At 42.4% G+C, this 16,614-nt stretch overlaps 1 protein-coding gene across 1 annotated transcript in view; it reads left to right on the top strand.

Annotated features, from left to right (window-relative positions):
* spns2 (SPNS lysolipid transporter 2, sphingosine-1-phosphate) overlaps positions 1-16,614 on the top strand; it is a 59,694-nt gene that overhangs the window by 36,412 nt on the left and 6,668 nt on the right. Inside the window, exons 5-11 of the mRNA XM_086131250.1 lie at positions 63-129; positions 3,674-3,816; positions 5,745-5,906; positions 6,017-6,206; positions 9,151-9,216; positions 11,551-11,649; positions 15,042-15,205. Coding sequence (XP_085987376.1) covers positions 63-129; positions 3,674-3,816; positions 5,745-5,906; positions 6,017-6,206; positions 9,151-9,216; positions 11,551-11,649; positions 15,042-15,205 — 891 coding nt within the window. The remainder of the gene's footprint in view (positions 1-62; positions 130-3,673; positions 3,817-5,744; positions 5,907-6,016; positions 6,207-9,150; positions 9,217-11,550; positions 11,650-15,041; positions 15,206-16,614) is intronic.

The raw sequence follows: 16,614 nt of genomic DNA, 5'->3' as shown, positions 1-16,614 counted from the left end.
ATAAATGACGTTCGTGTGCCAGTGGCGTGTAGCTAATCGACAGTTGTGTTGTTTTCCTGCAGCGGATTGGGTTACATCCTGGGCACCAGCGCCAAGGTAGCTGCAGGAGACTGGCACTGGGCACTGAGGGTAAGACTGCTACATTAGACACACAAACAAAGCCACACAAGGACGGATTTAGAGCCCCTCCTGAGGGATTGTGGTCGGTCCGTCATGGATCCGGGTTCAGAGGGGTCGGACGCACGGGGAGGGGTGGGGGGCACACAAGGCTGGTGGACGTTGCAAGGAAGTGACAGTGCAAAGAGAGCTAAAGGCTAAACAAGTCACACACAACATTGACACGGCCTCCAGCATCCTTCAGAAAACTTTGCGAAAATGACTATGATTGAAAGCAAACTTGTTTGCAGACTGTAATTTGAAATAGCATGTACTTGTGATATATATATTATTTTTCATTTGGACCTTGAAGATAGTATTTCGTTCTGGAAAAAAAATTAAAATTAGTCCAAATCGTTTTTTACAACGTACTAAGTTTCAATGCAAGACACACTTTCTCATCAGTTAATTTATCCATCCCCATCCATTTTTGGATCCGCTTTATCCTCACAAGGGTTGCGGGGGGTTGCTGGAGCCTATCCCAGCAGTCTTTGGGCAGTAGGCGGGGACACCCTGAACCAGCTGCCGGCCAATCGCAGGGCACACAGAGACGAACAACCATCCACACCCACACTCACACTCACACCTCGGGACAATTTTGAGTGTTCAATCAGCCCGCCATGCATGTTTTGGAATGTGGGAAGAAACCGGAGTACCCAGAGAAAACCCATGCAGGCACAGGGAGAACATGCAAACTCCACACAGAATCGAACCCTGCACCTACTGTGAGGTCGACGCGCTAACCACTGAACCCCCGGGCCGCCCTCAGTTAATTTAATAAATATATATTTTGGACAGACCCTTGATTTCTCTCCTTACTTAAACATTTGATTCTGATCATTCAAGACCATGAACAAAATATAATCCTGTTCTGCAGTTTTAACCTATCCCCATGCTTTAATAAACACTTTTAAAATGTTTTTTATAAACTACATTATTTGGAAACATTCTTTGACGTCATATAACCTCACATATATACAGACATAGATGCGGGTGACACATAAAACAAAAGAAAATTCATCAATATGTATTTAAACACCAAATTGTTCACCGAACCATGTCATTTTCTTCACGCCAACATACAATTTGAAACACAATAGAGGCGTAGATGTTACTGTAGTTATAAACCTTCAAACAACTTCCACTTGAATACATACACACCACACAATGCTCACGGGCATAAATTCTCTCTGCTCTGTGGGAACAACAGTTGTTGCTGGAGATTATGGAGATATGGATGAGTGCAAGTGTAAACACTTGGCGTCTTCCTGCTTTTTTTTTTTTTTTTTTTGGACTACAACTGCAGTCAGTGTGAGGCATCAAACTGCAGATGTTGAGTTGCATTGCAGTCGTCATGGAAGCAAATTTGTGAAAAATCTAACAGGATTCCGCGGGTGCGGCAGACTTTCGAGGTCACCTTTTTAAAAACCCCGAAACAATGTAAAGCCGTGACTCCTCTAATGAAGCAACTGACATTTGACGGCAGAAAATAAACATTCCTTCAGCGGGTCACAGAGGATTTCTTTGGATTCCTGGACGTGACATGCAGGTAGTTTGCTCGGTTTCAGGGAAACAGGAAGTCAATTCCTACCGGCCCTGGTGGAACTTTTAAAAACAACACAATGAGTAGGGCACTTTGTTCCACCGTGGCCACGGTGACATTCTAACAGAACAATCCGAAAGCCAATTAGTCAGTGGCGCGGCATGCGGGGAGGAAAACAAATATGAAGGCATGAAACGTGTTTTCAGCAGCGGTATCCTGCTGTCAGTAGAAATGACTGGACCGAGCTTCCGCTTGTTTTCGCCCGCCGTGTTCCTGCAACCTTCCTTGTTTGGCCAAAAGGTGGACGGCAAATAAGAGAGTCATAGAAATTAGTTTCAGGGGGGGAGGGGGGGAGGCAGTTGCTCGTATCGAGGATTGCCAACCATCCATACGTACAGGAAGTGTCTAATGGGCCCTGCGGGGGAGTCAAGGGGTTAAAAGTCATGGTGTGCCCCGCTGAATAAAAATTTTAAAAAAGAAAGTAAATGTATTAAATATAAATATGCATCAAAGGGTGTCCTCAAGCAGCAAACAAATGAAATCGAAAATGGATGAAATCCTTGCAATAAAAAGCACAGTCCAGACGGATGCCTCTTTTCTGAGAACACGTTATAAAATTCAATTATTAATATTCATGTGGCTTAAGTTATAAAGAAGGATGTGATCAATGTGTGTAATCCTCACACCCTCAGAGACCACAGCTATCTGCAAAATAAGCCACATCACCCACATCCGGCTCGGAGACGCTCACATAACCCGCACATATGAGCCTCAAAGCGCTCACTTTTTCACACCGCACCATTTATGCCTATGAAGCAGTTTCATAAGCTACTTAGGTGATATGAAGAAAATTTGCTGGGGTTTTTTTTTTGTATCATCTGCTTTTCTGCTTCGTCATAATAGATGAATATAATGGCACACTATGCTCCATTATCATACCTGTCAACCTCGGCTAAGAGCTGCCTTTATAAACGATTACGATTCCCCTTACAAAGCAACAAAAACCTGTACAACGGCTTACCGTGCATGCGCATATCATGCTTTATCAATCCGACCGTACGCAGCGATGAAAAACAATATACGATCGAGGATTACTTTTGCTGGTTTGCCGTGACAATAGTAGCGATCGACGACGGCATTGTCGTTGGCTACCAGCAGGTGAAACGATCTGGATTTGAGCCAAAATGGTCTTTGTGAGATCGGTTCACAATTGTTTTTTTTTTCCCGTATAAAAGTTGTAATACGCCGTACATGATTTGAAATGATTAAAATAAACGTTCAAAATACGGGGAAAACGTACAAGTTGACAGGTATGCATTATATCTGGATGTGATCAAAAATTCATTTGTGTTATACAAGTACGGTAGTCTACTGTCAATAAAATAAGGCCAATACTGTCATCAGGTAAAAATAAACACAATTACAAAACAAATGAAAATATTTATTACATGTGCACTTACTTTAACCGTTTCAGGGAGAGCAGTTACTACAGTGGAGAGCTTACCATGTTATCGGGTTACAGGGTGCATGAAAGGGTTAAGTAACCTTCAATGTCGTGAAAACACAACGGTATGAAAATACACGACCCGGTTGATATATAATGGGTAGGTTGGAATCTGAAATGAAACAGTGTCAAAGTGTCATTTTTTATGACAAATTCACGTGCACAAACGATTAGATAAATATCAATCGAATATTTCACAGTATTAATATAGTTGAGGTCGGTTGATACAGTGAGTATAGTAACTTGTGGTGTTACCATCTCGCACAAACACAAGGACAGCACCAGCGGAGAAAGCAGCGTGTGTTCAAAGTTTGGATGTCAAGCGTATCAGCAAACACAGCGGCCATCCATTCAGTTTTTAAACACACCGTTCCTTGTCCTTTCCACTGATGTGTACTCATCCAAACTAACCTGCCTTCAGCTTTGATTCCAATGTGACGCCAGGTCTTTTTATACAACCGTTCCCACAGGTGTCTCCAGTTTTGGGGATGACTGCAGCAGCCCTAATCCTGCTCTTTGTGCCCGAGCCAAAGCGAGGGAGTGCCGACCAGATGGGGGGACGCATCAAGACCCGCACGTCCTGGTTGTGTGACATGAAGACGCTCGCTAAGAAGTAAGACGTCCGATCGGGAATGACATCCGCGCTTCGCATCCCAATCGTGCCTCTCGTCGATGCTTCCGAGAAGCATCGGCACGGGGAGACAGGCGGATCTGATGGATGCGTGCTGGTGGTTTTAGTTGTCGATGAAAATATACATTCTTGCGTGGCTAACCTGCAGAATCCATTAAGAGTCATGGAAATGTCAACAGCAGACACAGTGAGTCTTTGTCAATCACTCGCCGCCACTCGGTAACACTGCTCGACTGTGAGTGAAGCCAGCTTTGGATGTGTGACAGTGTGCACTTTTGTCATTGTATGACCTTTGGTGGGCACATTTCTTAAAATAGCTTTTTCAGCGACATAAAGTTCACTTGGCGACGGGGGTTTATTGCAAAATATATTCTAGGTGAGGCGCCATATGCTTGATCGGAGGAGCGACAGTGTGAGTGTCGGCCAACACAATCTTCTGCATTCAGTCACTCTGGAAAACTGTTTTAATAGCGTGTTATTTTTGTCTCCCGACATAAAACTGTCAAGTCAAGTCATTTCATTTTATTACCACTTAGCACAGGAGCTGTTTGTTTGCATGACAACAATCTTGAACAAACAAGACACATTTTTAATTGAAACAACCAAAAGGCCGTTTTATTGATGCCAAGCCCATACTTGGCAATGCTACTTTGTCATGAAGAGTTAAAGTGCATGATCAAACGACAGTGATCCCTCACTACTTTGTGGTTCACTTTCAGTGCATCGCGGATTTTTCAAAAGTATTCATTAAAAAAAACAAATAATAATTTTAAATAGCGAAAATGATGCAAAAATGTCCGCGAGAGGCAGCGAAAGTCAGCAAAACAACAGCAAGTCACATAGAACAACATATACAGTACTACATGTACATTTCATCTTTATGTCTCCTGTATTTTGTTATATACACTAACCTAACCAAACTTATACAGTCAAACCTCGGTTTTCGAACGTCTCTGTTCTCGACCAAATCGGTTTTCGACCAAAAATTTCGAGGTTTTTTTATGCCTCGGATGACAACCAAATTTCGGTTCTCAAACAAACTGAGCACACTTGAATGCGTCACTTGACTCCTCTCGGCTTCCTTACACGAGGAAGTGATGCTTCCTCGGGTAGGCGAGGAAGTGACGCTTCCTCGTATAGAGTTCCATTGTGAACAGACGTGTTCAATCAAGATTTTTTTTTTTTTTAAAAGAGCATGGTTTCGGTTTTCGAACAGCCCTCTGGAACGGACGATGGTCGAAAACCATCGTATGTATATATATATATATATATATATACATTAGTATCTATCATTAAGTCATGTTAATCACTACATAAATTTACTTCTACATGCATATATACCATTATATTTGGCCTTATAAATATCATATATACTCATACACATGTACATATACCTGTACGGGGGGGCGGGGGGTTCCTACTTCACGGATTTTCCTCTTTCGCGGGTGGTCTCGGTCCGCATTAACCGCGATAAGTGAGGGATCACTGTAATTGTCTTGAGTCATTCCGCAATTGAACACTAAACATATATGTTGTTGGCGTTCGGCCGACTCCTTTCATCCCCGATACCATCCTTCTCATGAAAAAAAATATAACCAAATGTCATGTTAGTTGCACCATTCACCCTTTCAGGGACAGCGGTTACTACATTGGACAGCTGATCTTTTTATCTGGTTATAGGGTGCATGAAAGGGTTCAAATTTAATCAATGTGTTATTAAAAATATATTGAGTGTAACGATTTTTGCAGTGCCAGTTGTGTATAATGGAATAATATTAGACGTGATTTCGATGATTTTTATAGTCATCATGGTCCCACCATAAATGCAATGTGGCTTGTGATGATAATTAATTTGACAACTCCGCCCTAAACCAATATTATGTGCATGTGTGGTTTTTTTCCATGTCAAGTCGGAGCTACGTGTTCTCATCCCTGGCATCCGCCGCCGTTTCCTTCGCGACGGGCGCGTTCGGGATGTGGATTCCCATCTACCTTGCCAGAGCTCAGGTGGTGCAGAAGACTGCGACTGCAGAGCCGTGCGACAACAAAGAGATTTGCAGCAGCACAGAGAGGTGAAACACAAATGTCGAAATGCTCAATTCAAACTTTGGCCCAAGAATACTACAGCAACACTAATATTTTTTTTGTCCCCCCTCGCGCTTCTTCTTCTCCTCTCATCCAGTCTTGTCTTCGGGGCAATCACGTGCATCACGGGCCTGTTGGGTGTGCTCATCGGGGCAGCCACCACACGCCTATGCCGGAAGAAGACAGAGCGTGCCGACCCCCTCGTGTGCGCTGTCAGCATGTTGGGCTCAGCCATCTTCATCTGCCTTATTTTCGTCGTGGCAAAGAAGAACATCATTGGAGCTTATGTAAGAGTCACATTGAACTTGCTGGCCAAACGTTTGTTTGTCTTTCCACCCTTAAACAATCGACATGTGCCCCAAGAGAAGAAAGCCTTGATAAAGAGAAATATCAAGAGTTGACAACTAGAAGTGGAATTGTTTTAACCACTGTAACAACACTCCTCACGTTGAGAAAAATTTTAATTCAAGTTAGAATCCTGCCAAAACCAGAGCCTCGGATACCCTAACTCAGGGGTCCACAACCCCCGGGTTGTGGACCGGTACCGGTCCGTGGGGTCTTTGGTGCCAAGCCGCACAAAAGAATGAAGGACTTACATTACTTTCGTTTTATTTATTTCGGAATCTGAAAGATATTTTATTTTGAAAAGTTAGCGGATTCTCTGTAACATTCGTCTACAGCAGGGGTGTCAAACACATTTCTCTCGCGGGCCACATTATAATTACCATTTTGCTTGGAGGGCCGTTATGACGGAAACCATATAAAGAAGTCAAGAATAATGTTGTATTCAATTATTGTTTAAGTAACTGTAATGAGGGTTTTGGTCACAAAATGCATTCAATATGTCACTGATTTATTACATATGAAAATGTGAAATTTTGGTACAGATGTGAGCAAACGTCATCAAGTTGTCAACTTTGATTTGCTTTCACGGGCCACTTGAAATGATGTGGCGGGCCACATCTGGCCCCCGGGCCTTGAGTTTGACACCCATGGTCTACAGTGTGTTAAGAGACCATATCAGGAGTCCTCCTTAAAATACGGCTTTTTCGCAACGGGAGATTCCCACGCACCAAGCCCACCCTGCGTAATAGGCGGTGACGGTACGTCGTAATTTTCATGCACTTTGAATTTGAGGTGTATCTTATTTTGAAGGCATGTCTAAACGTGACCATAGCGACCAGAGAGTGTTGCGGCCAGATAGGAGCTTCCTCGTGTCATGATTCGTGTTTATTATTATGTTTCGAAAATACCACAGTTTTCATGTGGATCATATCATATTATTTTGTTGTATTTATCTGTCACCCCTTAAAAGCCGGTCCTTGAAAATATTGTCTGACGTTAAACCGGGCAAAAAAGGTTGCGGACCGCTGCCCTAACTAAACGTTACATACATAAATGTATGCCTCTTGTTGCTCTGTAAAGTCGGAAAGGGTGCAACTTAACACTCGTGGCCGTGAAACAATGAACTCTGGCAGGTCTAGACTCACTTACTTCTTATTCTTATCGGGTACAAACCAACAGGAAATGACTTTCAACAGTTTGGCCGCTAACGTTGGAAAAATGGGAAAAGACGGATGATCTTTTGCCCAAGCAACACAAGTCTCCCATCCCTAATTCCTTAAACTATTACCTTGGCTCACCTCGGCATCGCCTCGGTTTCCTGGCAGATATGACAACAGAACAAGAGGGAAAACAATATTCTGCTCCATATACCGTAATTAAAAGCTACTCGGAGGAATGAAATTTTGATTTTCCTTGGCGGCATCGTGACAGCACTTAGTTTGTCTGCTTCACACATTGCATTTAATATTGTATATACACATAATATATACATAAAAATATACACACCTAAAAAACAAACATAAAAACAAAACATATTAAAAAATATAATAATATTAAAAATAAAAACAAACGTATACATACCTAAACACCATATAAACATATTCACACCTAAAAAAAATTACACACCTAATATAAACACCTAAAAAACAGCTCTGAGAGGGTCTCCTTATGCTCTGAAAACTCTGCATACACATGGAAATGAAAGGAGTCAGGTGGCATGCATGAGTCCTTCTTGTGACTGTTTCCAAGTCAGTCCTTAAATCATTCGGAATGGACAATGTGTTTTGATAAGTTTTGCTTGTGTGTTTTGGGGTTTCAAAAACATCCGTTGAAAATGTGCAGGGCGGGAAAAAAACAACAATATACTAAAATCATGTAATAAAACGGGTAACTCCACTCCTATCAAAATCTAAAATGTTCTCAGACCTCACTTGTTAACATGTGAATTCATCTCGCAAGTGTAGTCCCTCTTGTAAGTGATCAGCTCAGGTTTCGCGGCTCGGCGCTTGACAGATGCGCGATATGATGCAGTGTGACACGGTTGTAGCGGTCAGTTTTGCTTTGTCGAGACGGATTGACATCTCGCAGCTGTTGTATCATCGACACATAGCTAATTGGATGAAAGGCCTTTCTTCCGTGCTCTTGAGAGGCAACGTGTCGGTCAACAGCGTCTGGGCTTGCGGCTTTCACGAGAGCCGTGTCTCCGTCCCCAGTGTCGGGCCGCCTCTGTAGCTGTGCGGTACCGCCGGAGGTCTGGCGCACGAACAGTGGGGTATTTCCTCGGCAGAAAACACACGTCAAGAGCCAGGGATTTAACTGTGCCACACAAAAGAAGCCCATATAGATCTCTGACAAACAACCCCAATGGGTTTGTTTTTTAAGAACATCGCCAAATAGAATTTGCAGCTGCTGCCGCACCTTTCATCTACTGTATATACGACCACAACAAGCTATTCAAAGTTTACTGCTCCACATCAAAAGATCATAAAGTAGCTCTAGAGTCAAACTATGGATATATACAGTATATACTGTGTGTGTGTGTGTGTATGTACTGTATATACAGTATATACTGTACATACACACACACACACACACACATACACGGGCAAGGCATATAATCGTTATCATCCATGCAGTTTTTCGGCTTGTCTCATCGGAATCAAACTGAAGACCTGCGTGTTTTTGCGTGCAATCGAGCCAAATCTTAACATGTTTTTCCAACCACAGCAACCCAAGCAGTTGTATTATAGCAGGGCATGCCCACACACAGCAGCTATGATGTACAAGTCTTCTTGTGGCTTTGTGTCTCGCAAACCACACAGTGGAAATCGGTCGCTCTTAATCCCCGGCGGCTATATAATGCTAAATGTTGTCCTCTTTATTTAGGTCTGCATCTTCATAGGAGAGACGCTGCTCTTCTTGAACTGGGCCATAACGGCAGACATTTTAATGGTGAGTACTCAAAACCCATACTTACTCTTTGGCGTCTCCGGGAATTCTGTTATTTTACCAGTTTAATTACAAATACCCATGTTGTATTTTGAGTTGTGAGGGCGGATGAGATGTAGGCACGAACCTGGGTTCTTTTTCAAATGTATTTTTCCGCGCACTTGGCCTTTCATCCTCAGGCAAACTCGACCTTTGTTTCGTACCGCCTGAGTGTAAATGTTCTCCAATCGTTTATAATCACTTAGCCGGGTGGTGAAACAAGGTTCTTTCTTTTGGCCTTTCTCGTTTTCATTTTGGAAGTTTTCTCTTTTTGATAACGCTACAACATGAGACAGCGGAACAAAATCCATTTTGCCATATACTAAGGTTTCCGTATTTTCAACAAATATACAGTACATGCCATAGAACAGGGGTGTCAAACTCATTTCACATTGTGGGCCACATACGGCCTCGGTAGATGTCAAGTGGGCCGGACCATTAAAAATTATACCATACTCTGCTATAAATAACCAAAATAATATGTCTTTCCTTTGTTTTGGTATAAAGAAGCACAAGAGCATTATGAAAATGTTGAAATTGAATGAACATATCTTTTACAAAACATTTCATGAAGCACCTTAAGATTTCCTGAGACAAATGTGCAATTTACATTGATTTTCACATATATGCATTGCAACTGATCCCACTGTTTGCACAAAGGCACAAAACCTTCACAAGTAATTGGTATTGAAAAATATAGTAATGCACTTTAAGATTAAACAAGATTTATAAAGAAAGGAATTCTTAAACCATTCACACTTGTACATAATTCATCTAAATGCCGCTGGTTCCTACCGACTGCTGTCAGGCTGCTGAATAAAAAATAAAATGATGTGATGTGAAATAACACACAGCCACCTATCTATATCTATATTTATATTGCACTTAACTGAACGGTGTACATTGAAACTGTAACATTTATTTTGTGAAAGCAAACACTTTGTTTTTCTTCTTTCTTCTTTTTACCCACAATCTTGCTGCTGTAGACTGTAAATTTCCCCAGTGTGGGACAAATAAAGGATACCTTATTTTAAATTTAATCCCTGCCTACACCTTACAAACTAAGGAGGGTGCTATTAAATGTGTAACAAATAAAATATTCACATGTCCTTGATAGCGTCTGCTGTGTTGGGTCTGTCTCAGTGACAGACTGAGATTGTTGTTGTCTTCTACTCTGATCAAAACAGCGGGGGAATACTCCATGAATTGCACCTTATTAAAAATATTCATTCCATGTCTTTTATGCATTTTTTTCACTTTTAAATCGTCCTGCGGGCCTGATCGAACCTCCTTGGGGGCCGGTTCAGGCCCGCATGCCGTATGTTTGATACTGCCGCATGGCATAGAAAATAATGGGAAAATGAATTTTCCAGGATTAAACTCTTACCATTACGATAAATGTGTCAATTGTACGTGAAGATTCTGTCACATAAGTGTAGGGTAGGCATAATGCGAACAACACCAATCCTCTTGCCACATGTCTCGTTTTAATATATCACACCATTCCCTCAATTCCCTGTCGTTATTGTTGTGCCTTTAAAATAAATTTTAAAAAATCAAAGAGACATTCCTCGACAGAAATTCTTTTTTCAAATACTTGGTAGGGACATAAATTTCAACTAAGTAAGGCCAGAGTGCTCTCAAAAAACATTTATTTCAAAAGAGTCAAAAGGCAAACAAGGTACTGGAAGGAATCAAAAACTCAATGAACAAAGTTCAAAAATGACATTCAAAACAACAAACCAAAACCGGGCACAAATTAACTACAAACGGAATCAAGACATGACATGGTGTAAAACAGGACTGACATCAACAGAATCAACAAACACAATGACGAAAATGGCGCAAAACCAAGGAACTAAATACCAGCAAAGTGACGAGACAACAAGGAGCACCTGGGCAAGACATGTGTGGCTGAGCGAGCTGATTGGAAGATACGAGGGCCTCAGTTGATGAGCACAGAGGGGGGGAAATAAAGTGGGCGGGACAAAACATGAACGACAAAAAAAACCCCAAAACAAGACAACATGACAAGCCAAAAGTCAAATACCATCTAAAAAACAAAAAACACCACTCATGACAGTGTGTACATATAAACATTGACTGACGCCATCAAATAATTTTACCAAAGCATTTTTCTTTTAAACCGAGTCCTGATAGCAAGTGATTTAAACTCACATGTACGGGGTGTGTCACCTCATCGGTTTATTATTCATTGATACGTGTGCAATAGAGAATTTATATCTTCATCACCTGACACGGTCATTCAAGTTGCTCATTGCCCCTTTCTCTGTGCAGTTTGTGGTGATTCCCACACGGAGAGCAACGGCGGTGGCGTTCCAGAGCTTCACCTCTCACCTACTCGGTGATGCAGGAAGTCCATACCTAATAGGCCTGGTAAGACTCTCTCCCACAGTGAAATTAAAAGTTGAGCTTCGCACTAGGGTGTGGATGTGAGCTGGAATGTGCAAAAGGACACAACGTGAGCTTTGCTCCTCTCAGCTCTGAGTCGTCATTGTTTCATTGGAGTTTTGGTTTTCCGAGGAAATGTTCCAGAAGACGAGAGTCCAGAGAGTTATTCTAACTGTCACACCCAGCGGCTCCCTCACACACACACACACACACACACACACACACACACGCACATGCACACGCACGCGTACACGCACACGCACCCGCACACACAGAACAGTGTTCAGGTGGACAAGAATGAAACTTGTGTTTTGTGCTCAGTGGAGTGTAAAACAGGACCCACCTTATTTGGTCAACAAGCATTCTTGTCATTCCAAATATGAGATGACCAGAACTTAAGTTGACATGTAACTCCATCAAAGTACACAGGAAAGAACAGTGAACTGTTTGCATGACAAAACACAAAAACGTGAGTCACCGCTTACGCTGTAGTGACATCAAGGATATCGGAGTCCACTTTGTTTATCGGCGGAATAGCTTCCTGACAGATGTACATCGCATATTGTGTAATTGTACGGAATGCTCACAGGGGGCTTGGTCAGGAAGTCTTTGATTCTTGAATCAGACTGATTCTTAGCCACAGCTGTCAAACCGTTCTGGAGCGCCCCCCCCCCCTTTTTTTTTTTTTAATGCTGAGCAAACAAGAATGAAGGAATTCCCAGTGGTTGACAAGCTCTTCAAAAGACAAAAAGTAATTTGAATTCTCGATTTAGAATCAAAGTAAAATGATCGCTTTATTAGGACTGAAGAAAAACCCAACTCGCATTTTTCGGCCTACTTCAGAATCTGCATGAATTTATTTATTTTTTACTATTCATGCCTTTCCTGTACTGCGTATCCTGAGCATGAAAAGTCTGAGTTTTGATCACTCAAGTCACTGGACTGGAATGGGTGATAGCCGTTCATATTCAAACCTGTCAGCAATTTAGAGTTTTAAATAAACCTCAGATGCATGTTTTGGTCCTGGACAATATGCAAACGACCCTTCGAAATACCACAGCCAAGATACAAGCCCAGAATTATCTTGCTGGGAATCGGCGCCGCTTGCCACTTTGCTCCACATAAATACTTGAAAATGTATTTCAAGTCACGTAGCACATTTTTTATCATAAGCTAACAATTTACTGAGCCCTTAAAATGTGAAGAGCCAATCATTTCAACACTAGAAAAAAAAAGGGGTTTTATTGTTGTTCCGATGCGATTTTAAATTAAATGATGAAGAATAATGTTACAATATTTCACAGTATCTCTTTCACACTGCATTTTTTTTCCATTTATGATCAGCCATATTTTTCTTGACTAGAAATGATGGAGTTGCGGTCCAATCTGAAAACAAGGTGTCCCCTGACTCTTGCTTAAAGTTAGCTAACACGCGACACTAAAGTGGACAAGCGCCAGAGAAAATGGGTGAATGACGACTGGATGGATTGGAAAGGATTAAAATGTATTTTGTGTGACCAAGTATATGATATATACTGTATCAATAATTAGGGTGTAATAAACTTTTTTTTCCTATCGTCTTATAAATGGCTCCATTTGCTGCAAACCACTAGAGGTACCAAAAATGATTCATTTCCCATTATCAATGTTTAAAAGAATGCACAGTAAAATCTTTAGTAATCTAACTACATTCGGATGTATGAGAATTCTCAACCCGAAAGCACCCAACATTTTCCATCTGGCTGCGGCAGTGAAAGTCCCAGGGCTTCACACAACTGACCAACAAGAGCCACAATGCTCCAAGTGCGTCATTACTCACCGCCTCAGTTCCTAAACTGAGGTTTCGCACACAAGTGCAATGGAGTCATCGTGACGCTGACTGAGCGCAAGCAGATACAGTATACAGCCGCCCCGTGCAGATCCCGTGATTGAGTAACATGCGTGAAAGCTGCGACAGAGCTGCTTTTTGGATTTTTTTGTACGAGGTAACAGCCTCTAAAGCAGGGCTGTCAAACTCATTTTTGTCGCGAGCAACATTGTAGTTACGGTTTCCCTTGGATGGCCGTTATGAATTTTGGGAAACCATACAAATGTTTAATCGCCTCCACATATTGCATACACGGCGCACAACAAATTGATGAATTAACTAGTTTTAAAATCAGAAGTCAAGAATCATGACTGTTATTGTGGATTACATATGAAAATTTGAAATTTTGGTTCAGACTTTAGCAAGCAACATGAAACTTGACATGCTTGATTTACTTTCGCGGGCCACATAAAATGATTTGGCGGGCCAGATCTGGCCCCCGGGCCTTGACTTTGAGAGCTGTGCTTTAATGGGTCGGACCCCTTCATAAACTTCCTCCAAGATATCACTTAGCGGCAACTTCCAATGCAACGTCTCTTATTCTCTCGCCAATATGTCGTCGTGTGCATGTACGCAGTTGTCACATCAGAATCCCAGCAGACGCACATTACAGACTCTATATGAGTGAGACATGGCCGCCGGCAGAGCGGGTGGGAGGCACCAGGAACAATCTATCAGCAATCTCCTTCGGAAAAAAAAAAATATATATATACTGTATATAATTAGACGGGCAGCTGTTTCTGTATTTTTAGCCAGGCTGCATTGGCCCAGGGCAATCATTTATTGTCGCGGGAAACACACGTGAAGAAAATCGGCACTAACACACATGCGGGCTGCTGAAGATGAACACCGGGCACACAGACGATCACACCCGGTATGCACGCCTCCTCCTGTCAGCACTTCACCAGCTCCCTCCATAGAGGATCTCATTTTGCTGACGTGAACATACTGTAAAATCCATGCGCCTCACCCAGGGTAACTTTTGACCTCTTGGAAACTGTCGTTCTCTAACAAGAAGCTCTTGTTCCTTTTTTTTTTTGCACGCCTCTGAATAATTACCGATCTATTTAAAGCAACGAGCCTCTCCATCACATTTGTCACTGTGTTTGAGATATGAATGGAGGTACACTGAGGCCTGTTCTCCTCTTGGTGTTATTCTTTGAGCGTGTTTTCCCATGGCATGACACTATATGGACAAACATCATCTGTTTTCATTTTACCAGGATATTTTGAACAATTCTATACATCCAAATCTGTGGGAACAGTTTGGAGAAGGACATTTTCTATTCGACTGAAGAAATTTCACCAAGGCATGCATTTTGGTTTGGCCTGAGAGAACCTAAGACCCAATACTTTTGTCCATATGGTATCTGCACTGTCGTGCAGAAGGTTGATTTGAATCTATTCTCATGAGTAACCATGCAGGTTCTTTGTATAAACCAAGAGAACTCCATTTTGCATCCGTTAAAGCTGTTCTTTTTTTTCTCTTCTGGCGTGTTGCCGGCTGCAGATCTCCGACAGCCTTCGTCAGAGCTACGCGACGTCGTCGCTGTGGCGCTTCCTCAGCCTGGGCTACGCCCTCATGCTCTGTCCCTTTATCATTGTCCTGGGGGGCATGTTCTTCCTGGCCACCGCGCTCTTCTTTCTGGATGACCGAGAGAAGGCTCAGAATCAGTAAGTGGCTCTTGGCAATGCTGGAATACGGAAGCACTTTTGTCTATGATGGTGCTGAAATCCGCTTTGAGCATTTTACGCACACTTTAGAACTAACTCATCATCTCTTTTTGAATGGAAACTGGCTTTTTATTTTTATTTCACCAATCAACATCATTCGGCTGCATGTCGGCTTGCGCGATGATGCCTGCATGTGACGTGAAAATTACGTTGTCAACGCCGATTGGCTGTCGCCGACGAGGAACGGACTGGGCCCATGTGGGCTAGCCTGAAATTCTAGCGCAAACATTGACGGACATCCTCTGTGTATATGGAATTACGAGTGTTTAGCACTGGTTTACTGAGCATTTTTGAAAAAATAGTCGGAACACATTCCATGACCAGGAACTCAAAACCCCACAACAATAACGTACTATTGACCCTTAAAGGCCACCATACGCCTACTTGACCAACACAATGGAGATAGCAATCAGGGCCGCTTGGAGCCATCGACAGGTTCGGGAAAATATGTTGATTTTCCTGAACGACCAGTGTATTTATGGGCGAGTCCTAGCCATCACGGACATTAGCATCTGTCCTCCACAACCCGTCAACGATTACGTTTCAGCACGTGACGGCTGCACCCCTTTGCCGGCTACATTTCGGCGTGTGACGGCCCATCAACAAGAAATTTTCAGAGCATGGCAGCCGCACAACCCCCCTCGACGACTATTCCCCGGCCTAATTTTGATCCCAGCATGACCCTGACAACAATCAATAAATTGTAATGTGTGTTTTAAAAATGGTCAGGCCTGAGTATAAAAGACGAGAAAACAGAATAAATCAGGGAATCGGTAAAAGCAATACCGGGTACTCTGTTGCCGTCAGGGACGAGCGAACACTCAAAGCCAACAGTGGTACAGTACGTGATCAAAACTGAACCACTAAGGTCAGTTAGCTAAAAAGCCTCAAGCGCTGACCCTGCTGTTTTAGCCATCTTTATTTTGTTTTTATTTTGATCTATTTTTCTCTACCGGTTGCCACCCGTTATAGTGAGCACTCTTTTTCTAACACCCCACTGTGAAGACGCAGCTGCCCCATGGCCTTAAAAGGCTAAAAGCAAGGGGGTGAGGTATGACTTCATGTATTCTTTTCTTCCTGCTTATTTTGTCTGACGTTTTATCTAATTGCCATACTCCCCCGCTGCCTGCGCTCGCAGAAATTAGTTCCTTCCTATTAAAGATGAAGGACTTTTTTTTTTTTAGACAGGATGGCAGTCTGACGCCTGACATCTTGTCTCCAGTCAGTCAGCCTCTTTGTCTTCTTTGCCGTTTGGTACTTGTTCCCACGCCGAACCACCTCGCGTAGGGAATTGAGACATTTGCTATCGCTTAAGATGGAAAACAAAAAAATCTATTAGCGATTGTAAA

The sequence above is a fragment of the Hippocampus guttulatus genome, chromosome 15, assembly GCF_054856545.1.
Source record: "Hippocampus guttulatus isolate MCC_2025c chromosome 15, RoL_Hgut_1.0, whole genome shotgun sequence".
Taxonomy (NCBI): domain Eukaryota; kingdom Metazoa; phylum Chordata; class Actinopteri; order Syngnathiformes; family Syngnathidae; genus Hippocampus; species Hippocampus guttulatus.
Note: the sequence above shows the minus strand (reverse complement) of the source record. Positions and strands in the feature narration are given on the sequence as shown.